The sequence below is a fragment of the Orycteropus afer genome, unplaced genomic scaffold, assembly GCF_000298275.1.
Source record: "Orycteropus afer afer isolate SDZICR_OR568_19922 unplaced genomic scaffold, OryAfe1.0 scaffold00294, whole genome shotgun sequence".
Lineage (NCBI taxonomy): Eukaryota > Metazoa > Chordata > Mammalia > Tubulidentata > Orycteropodidae > Orycteropus > Orycteropus afer.
The window spans coordinates 763,904-772,022 of record NW_006921881.1 but is presented as its reverse complement, the minus strand read 5'-3'; the positions used below and the strand labels follow the sequence as shown (position 1 = coordinate 772,022).

The window sequence follows — 8,119 nt, the reverse complement described above, 5'->3', positions numbered from 1 at the left end:
TGGTATTTTCACGCAAATTCTTCTGCTAGTTGGGGTTTAGTCCAATTCTGCATCCTTTCCTTCAAGGCTCAGGGGTCCAAGATTATCTTTTGTGTCTGTGTTAATTGGTTTCCCTTTTCTTTGTTGAAGAGGGTCTGTGCAATCCTTCTGCCTAGTCCGCCATCTTGCCCCGCCTCCCTGATATAGATAGTTTTTAAAAGAGCTTAAAGGTTTTTCTTTCTTTCTTTCTTTCTTTTTTTTAATTAGTTAAGCTAAACCACTGAAGACTTCAGGAGCTATTTTTGGTTTAAGGTTTAAAGATCACCTCAGAGCAATAGTTTCCAAGGTTCATCCACCCTCCATGGCTTCAGGAAATCTGGAGTCTATGAAAATTTGAAATTCTATTCTGCACATTCCCCTTTCTGATGAGGATTCTTCTATAAAATCTTTGATCAAAATGTTCAGTAATGGTAGCCCTGCACCATTCAGTTCTGGTCTCATGGCAAAGGAAGCAGTTAGTCATGGAGGCAATTAGCCACACATTCCAGTCCCTCCCATTCCTGATGCTTCTTCTTCCTCTGTTGCTTCAGGCAAATAGAGGCCAATTGTTATGCCTTGATGGCTGCTTGGACTTTTTTTTCCCCCCTACCTTTAGTGGTCCCTGAGGTGACTTCAAGGGATCTGGGATTCCCAACCTTGGTTGTCCTTGGGAATCATCTGGGAGTCTTAAAAATTACTCATGTGTGAGTTCCACCCCAGAGATTCTGATTTAATTGGTCTAGGATGCAACTTGGGCTTTGGGATTTTTAAAAGCTCCCCAGACAATTCTAATGTGTAGTCAGGGTTCAGCACTGTTGTTCCCTGGAATGACTGGGATTCTGTTTAGAAACCCACTGCTTTAGTCAACCCAGTAGAGAGAGAGATTCCTTCTTGCTAGAGTAAGGAGGCCTTGGTCAAGCAGCGAGGCAGATATAAAGGGGGTGAAAAGAACATGGTGAGCAAAAGCCTGAAGGTGAGCTGAGATACCCAAAGGTGTCAACGATTTAATTTATATTAACAGAGATGAGGGAAGGAGATCCAAGATTTGGGAACAGTTTGGACAACGACATGGAGGTGGGAACGAGTAATTCAGTTTGACTAGACATTAGGTTGAAGAGAAAAAGCTGCATGCAGAGGTTATTTTAAATTATAGAAGGGGCTGAAGGTCAGATTGTATTTTGTAGATAATTTAGTAAGTAATAGAGTCTTTAAGAGCTTTTGCAGTAGAGTTATATAAGAAGTGTGTTTGTTGTTGTTGTTATGTGCCGTCGAGTCGGCCCCGACTCATAGAGACCCCTCCTTGGGTTTCCGAGGCAGTATCACTACGGAAGTAGGATTGCCCAACCTTCCTTCCGAGGAGTGTGTTTAGGAAGGATAATCTGACAGCAGTGTTGAAGGCGGCTTGGAGTAAAGAGAGGTGGGAAGTAGAGAGACCAGTTTGGGACTGTTGCAATAATCCTAGATGAGGTCATTTTTCTAGCAAGGGCTGAGGAGTGAATTGAAAGTTGTAGACTCAACAAATATTGTCATGGTAGAATAGACTGGGTTTAATAGTACCGCAAACCAAAATCCCACCGTCAACAAGTTGAATTCCGACTCATAGTTACCATACAGGACAGAGAACTGCCGTATAGGGTTTCTAACAGTCTCTACAGAAGCAGATTGCCACATCCTTCTCTTAGGGAGTGGCTAGTGAATTTGAACCACCAATCTTTCTATTAACAGCTAAGCACATAACCACTGCACCACCAGGGCTCCTTTTTAATAGCACAACACACCAAAAAGTAGAGCTAGAGGGAGAGGTGGAGGTACTGAATTTTCAGTTGAGTGACTAGAAAAATGGGGCCATCTGCAGAAATAGGGAAGCAGGTTTTTGGTAACAATTCATCAGTTTGGTTTGCGACTTGCTGTTTGGAGGATCAGCAGAATGGTCCATGTGGCACTGTATTATTCAGGCATTGCCAATATGTCTGCATGTAAATACATAAGCTAAAGAAACATTTCATTAGAAATGATGGGTGAGTTTGGAGTGGATCAGTTTCTCAAGACAAAGTTTGAGAAGAAATTAAGTCTAGAGATAGATTTAGGGAAAGGAAAGAGAAAAAACTAGGAGTAAGGGGAAGGAGCGAAGAGAAGAGGTCTGCCCACTGGAGGAGGAGTAGTCCCTGAAAATGGTTAGTGTGCTAGGCTGCTAACCAAAACGTTGGAGGTTCGAGTCCACCCAGAGGCACCTTGTAATCTATGATACTTCCAAAAAATCAGCCATGGAAAACTCTTTAGAGCACAGTTTGATTATGACACTCAAAGAATTGCCATGAATTGGAATTAACTTGGCAGTAACTGGTTTAGTTTGAGTTTGGTGGAAATAACATTCCTGAATCCCAGAGAATGGAGATTCAGGAACAAGGGACAAATATGGGAGGACTCAGGGAAGCCAAGTACTGTGAAGACATCATTGATTTTGGCTCCTGGTTATCTTTAGTCAGGAACTCTGGTAGCATGGTGCCTAAGGCACTTGACTGCTAACCAGAAGACTGGCAGTTCAAACTCACCAGCCACTCCTTGTAAGAAAGATTGGGCAATCTACTTCTGTAGTGATACCATTTCAGAAACCCAAGGAGAGGTCACTATGAGTCAGGTCTGACACGATGGCATATAACAACAACAACCACCTTTAGTCATTAGGTACCATTTGAGTGAACAGTTTCAGTAAAGTAGGGAGTGGGAACGTATTTCAAGAGGTTAAGAAATAGTGGGTATGAAAGAAAAGACAGAACCAGACACAATACTCCCCTACTTAAGAAAGAAAAAAAAAAGTGAGTAGGTGGTGAGGAAGTGAAAGCTGAAAATGTGAATTCCATTTTCAAGAAGTTTGGTGAGAAAAGTACAATAAACCTGAAATGTCCAAAGGAGAACCCAGGATTTCCAACCCCATCCCATCCTCCTCCCGTGTTCCCTATCTCAGTGCCCGGTTTCTCTTCTAGACTGTAAGCAATATGAGGTCAGGGGTCACATCTGCTGTCTGGACTGTTGTCTCACCTGCACCCTGTGTCTGCATGTAGTCGGAATGCACAAATTCAAGGCCAGCTCTTTAGGACCCTGGCCAACAAACACCAAGCCCAGACAAAAAAACCCACCGCTTTTGTCTAGTCCCTCCTTGCCTCCAGGCCTCTTAGTTACCTCAGGGTAGGAGAAAGCAACTAGACTCACCTGTACTTGAGAGTCTGCTCACCACTTTCCCTCTGCCCTCTTTGCCTTCTCTGTGTTGCTCTGGTAGCATAGTGCCTAAGGTACTTGACTACTAATCAGAAAGCTGGCAGTTCAAACCCACCAGCCACTCCTCGGAAGGAAGATGGGGCAATCTACTTCCGTGGTGATACTGCCTCAGAAACCCAAGGCGGGGTCACTATCAGTCTGATCTGACTAGAAACCCAAGGAGGGGTCACTATGAGTCTGGTCTGACTTGATGGCACACAACAACAACATATTGCCTACAGGGAGCTCTGGTAGCATAGTGCCTAAGGCATCTGACTGCTAACTAGAAGGTTGGTGGTTTAAACCCACCAGCCACTCAGCAGAAGGAAGATTGGGCAAGCTACTTCCCTAAAGATTTATCGCCTCGGAAACGTAATGGGGGGTTGCTATGAATTGACTCGATTCCATGGCAGTGGGTTTGGTTGTGGCTTGGTATACTGCCTACACCACACCACACCACACCACATCAGACTGTCTCTTGTACAAAAGAACAGCTGTGGGCATTTGGCCCTTTTCCGTGCTCCTCCCACCCCATCCCTGACCAACTCCTTGAGTGGTCCTCTTTTCTCTTCTTATCTTTCTGAAGTTCTGGGCATAGATTCCTGAATTTTCTTTTAAACCCCTCTTCTCCAAAGCCCTAAACCAAATCTGGCAGTGTGTGGAAAAGGGGCACTGAGAAAAGAAAGCCCCACTGAGAATGGACCCCCAAGGACTTCCCAGGTGGATTCCTGGGAAGCCCCCTTTTGTCTTTGTCTCTTTTCTATTTTTTGGAGGGAGAGGCCAGGGGAGTGAAAGGAGAAGCCAAGAGAAGGTCAGGGTCAGCCGTCAGCAATCTCTGGGATTCCAGGTGGTAAGTGCACGTGGTCTCTTTAATATTGTCTTTCAGAAGTTCACACACAAGCACAAACAGACCAGACCAAGGCAGGAACCGCCGTAGGGAGCGGGGAGTGGGCCGGCTCCCTCGCAGGGTGGGAGGTCTATAGCCTGGGATCCCTTCAGTCTGGCCGCTCTGGGGCTGGGATGAGTGGCAGGGAGTATTTACAGAGAACGGAGACTTGTTTTTCATCCCAGGGGAAAGGTCCGGAAACCTCTCAAATTTCACTCCGAAAGCAACAACGGTCGAGGTACTGGGATTAGCTAGAAAGTAAGTGGACACTGCGGTGGAGGAAAGAAGATACTGTACTAGCGAAAGAGAAGGTATGCCCAGGGGTGTAGCTACCACTCTGCTCAGTCATTGCGCGGGGAGATGGGGAAGAGCCTGTCGGTCGGGGGCAGGGTCCGGGGACCACAAATTCAACCACCGCACTAAATCACCCCGCTGGAAGAAGAGAAGGCGGAGTCTGCCGACCTGGACACGGGGTATTTGTCAGAGCTGGGGCGGAGCCTATAAAGAAGGTGGGGCTTTGGGGACTAGTCTCCAAGCTGAGGAGCAGAACCAAAGGAGGTTGGCCGGGGGCGATGCACTTAGAGGGGATGGGGGCCTGGAGGGATTGAGAGCCTGGCGTCTGGTAGGGATCCCGCGAAGCGGCGTCCCTGGGGGTGTAGGCTTTGGGAGGGTTCCTGAGGAAATGGATTCGGAGCGTGCTCGCAAGACGAGAGGTTCCGTGGAGGCCGAGTTTAGGATGTATCCGCGTCTGGCGACTCCAGAGGCGGGTGTGCAGGTTGCCCAGTGGGTCCGCGACGTGACTGTAGAACGCCCTTGGGAGGTCGAGGGGCGCAGGGTGGGGCGGGGTAGGAGGCGTCCCTAGGGATCCCAGTAGTTCTCGTGGTGCTGCGCGGCGATGATGATGACCACGGTGAGGATGGTACAGAGCACCATGGCTGCGATGCCCACCGCCAGGGAGATGAAGGAGAAGTTCCGGGCCTCGCGTGAGGCGATCTCGGCCGACACCATGTCTCCGCGGGCCAACGCCGTGCGCACCTGCCGAGAACGGGGAAGCGGGTCGAGGGCTGCTACCCTGCCACACCACCAAGCACCAGCTTCCCACTAAGACGCTCCCCAGAAGGTCCAGCAGCACTCCCAGGGAGTACGAAACACCGAGTGAGCCCACCCCGTACGCCATCCCCTGCCCCCTCCCACACACACACCTGGACTGCCTTGAAGATGGCGATGATGCCAGTAGGCCAGAAGCAGCAGATGGTGGTCAGGACCGCGATGGGCATGTAGTCGTGCGGCGGGCGCCTTGGCTCCAGCAGGGCCAACCCTGGACCCTGGGGCGGCGGGGGAAGCGTGGAGGTCACCCCCGCTCCCCCCGGCGCCCCGCCCGCGTAGGGCTGTGAAAGGAAGATTGGGGTAGGGGGTCACTCGACCCTCTCCATCCCACTACTGAGTCGCAGCTGGGAGAGCGATTTTTTTTTTTTTTTTTAAAGTTTCTACCCGGAGCTCCTCAAAGAACCTATCGCCTGACCCTTCCAAGACACCCATAAATCCCGCCTCGGTTTCCTCCTTGCATTGCCTCATTAACCCCCTTATTCTTTCCTGCCTCCACACCCCCTCCCCCAAGGCATGGCCACACAACGTCCCGCCTAGATTTCCCCCAAGCTTCAGCCCCCTGCCTAGTCCCAGGCCCTTCCTCCTACAGACTCTCCCCACTTCAATCTTGTTTCCCTCCAAACACCTACTTGGCCACTTATCTCTAAACCCCAGGTTCCATTTCTCTCTCTTCCTGCATACTGTTTGCTTTATTCAGACCTACTCTAACAGCCGAGCTGTTTCCTCTACACAGACCCTGACCTCTGACCCCAACACATCCGTAGGCTAGGTGTCCCCAATACAGATGCTTCGTAGGGATCCCTCCCCAACCTCCAGGCTCTGTTCTCCCTCCCAGGCCCAGACTTATGACTCCAGCTGGCCCCCATGCTCCTCCACCACCCACACTCCCAGGCCTGGGTCTAGTCCCTCCCCACCATCCGCTCCGTTCTCTCTAGGCCTTGAGCCCCAACATTGCTTGAGCCCCTAGCCCTGTCTCTATCCCAGTAGCCCCTACTTAGTCCCTAATTTCAGGTCCCGCTCCATCGTGCCCTCTTCCTCCCAGGCTTCTGTCTGCCCAGCACTCACCGTGCCCACAGGGTAGACCGGCACGTAGGCAGTGCAGGGCTGCAGCTGTAGGGGGTAGCCCGGGGCCACGTAGCCCCCCAGCGGCAGGGTGCCCACCGCCCCCGCGTGAGTGGGCACCACGAAGCCCGGGGCCTGGTTAGTCTGCGAGGGCGCCGGCGGGGGCGGAGCGGCGGCGGCGGGCGGGGGCGGGGGCAGTGGGCCCTCGAAGCGAGTCTCCTGCAGGTAAGGGTCAGGTGGCATGCGGGGCAAGGTGGCGCAGCCGGGCGGGGGCGCCCCGGCGGCCGGACCAGGCGGGGCGTGGTGTGGGGGCCGCGGCAGTGTGGCGGAGGACGAGGGACCGCGCTGAGCGCTGGCCGTGGAAGAGGCCAGGCCACCGGCCCCTAAGCGCGGGAGGGTGGCGGTGCCGGACTGATGATAGTGGTGGTGGTGGTGGTGATGCGAGGAGGGGGGGGCCTGCGGGGGCGGGGCAGGGGGTTCGGCCGGGGGCTGGGGGGCATTGTACGGAGGAGGAGAAGTATGAGGAACTGACTCTGGGAGGCCTGGGGTTCGTGAACGGGGAAGAAGACATGGAGAGAGAGAAAACGGAGATGAGATAAGGTGGGGTAGGGGAAAACACAGATGGTCAGAGATGGAGAAAGAAAATGGAAGAGACAGAGAGAGACGTGTGAGACGCAATCTCATTCTTGGGGAAGGAGAGGGGTTATATCTAGGCCATCTGGCCCCCCTTCTTCTTTTTTCTATCTAGTTTTGAGGTCACAACTCTCTGTGCTCTCTCCATTCTTCTTCAGCAACTTGCACACAGCTCTCACACGCAATCTCCTGTCCTCCTGGCACTGAAGGCTGGCCTCTCTGAGCTAGTCCTGCGTGTGCATATGTGTAGACATACCCCACAGTGTTAACATGAGCTCAGTTCAACAGTTGTATAAACACATGTAGGATGGCATGTTCTGCTCTGCTGTTCCTTCAGTGGGAAGAGGGTGCCCCAGACGCCCTGGGAATCTCAGGACCTCTTGTTAAGGCAGATAAAGAAGAGTGCTGGGCATTTTACTTCCCTGCCAACCCCCATCTGATCAAGTCTCCATTTTGCCCCACTGGATGTCTCCATCTGAGCCCGCGAATGCCCATCTGTCACTCGCAACGATGCTATCCCTGCAGTACCTGGCTGACGCTAAGCCACTCTTGTGCCCCCCTCACCCCCTCAACCTGCCCCTCCCCATGTTGTTGGCAAGGGACTGAAGCCGAGACTGGAAGGAGGAAAGGTAGAGAAGGGAGGGGGAGAGAAAGGAGGAGGATTAGGGGAATGCGCGCTGGAGATAAAACACGGAACCGCCGTCGGAGGTGGGGGGTGGGGGAAGGGGCTGAGGTCAAGGAGGAGAGGAGAATGGGGAGACGGTGGAGGGAGCGGAGGTGTTTTGATTTTTTTTTTTTTTTTTTACCTGACTTTTCGGATGACATGTCTCTGTTTTCTCTGGGACAGGGTCCCTGCAGCGGCAGTCGGGGTCCCTGACCGGCGCGGAGTCTGGGAGCGCGGATGGCGCAGCCGGCGAGCAGCGCAGAGATGGAGAGATGGAGACAGCGGCGGGGGGCGGAGAGAGAGCAAGGAGGGGGGAGCTTAAAGGGACCGTGGCGAGGGAGGGGGAGCGCTTCAGAAGTCACCCCACTCCGTCTCTCAGACTGCCTCTCTCCTCCTCTCACCCCGGCCTTTAAGCCCCCAGTTTGGGCTCCCTTGGAGTTGTCATGGAAACAGGGAGGCCAGACCCAGCGAGGCGGGTGGGTCTAAGGCAAGGA

At 52.4% G+C, this 8,119-nt stretch overlaps 1 protein-coding gene across 1 annotated transcript; it reads right to left on the bottom strand.

Moving 5' to 3' along the window:
* Window positions 1-5,017: 5,017 nt before the first annotated feature.
* On the bottom strand, window positions 5,018-7,786 carry PRRT1 (proline rich transmembrane protein 1). The gene is made up of 4 exons (XM_007951321.1): window positions 7,768-7,786; window positions 6,332-6,870; window positions 5,362-5,547; window positions 5,018-5,194 (listed from the first exon to the last, which is right to left on the bottom strand). Exons 1-4 carry the CDS (start codon window positions 7,784-7,786, stop codon window positions 5,018-5,020), a joined length of 921 nt encoding a protein of 306 aa, XP_007949512.1.
* Window positions 7,787-8,119: the final 333 nt, after the last annotated feature.

Coding starts and splice junctions, on each gene's coding strand:
- PRRT1 (XM_007951321.1), bottom strand. Junction 5,548..6,331: donor CGGTCTACCCTGTGGGCACG/GTGAGTGCTGGG, acceptor TTCCTTTCACAG/CCCTACGCGGGCGGGGCGCC. Junction 5,195..5,361: donor CCATCTTCAAGGCAGTCCAG/GTGTGTGTGTGG, acceptor CGTTCTCGGCAG/GTGCGCACGGCGTTGGCCCG.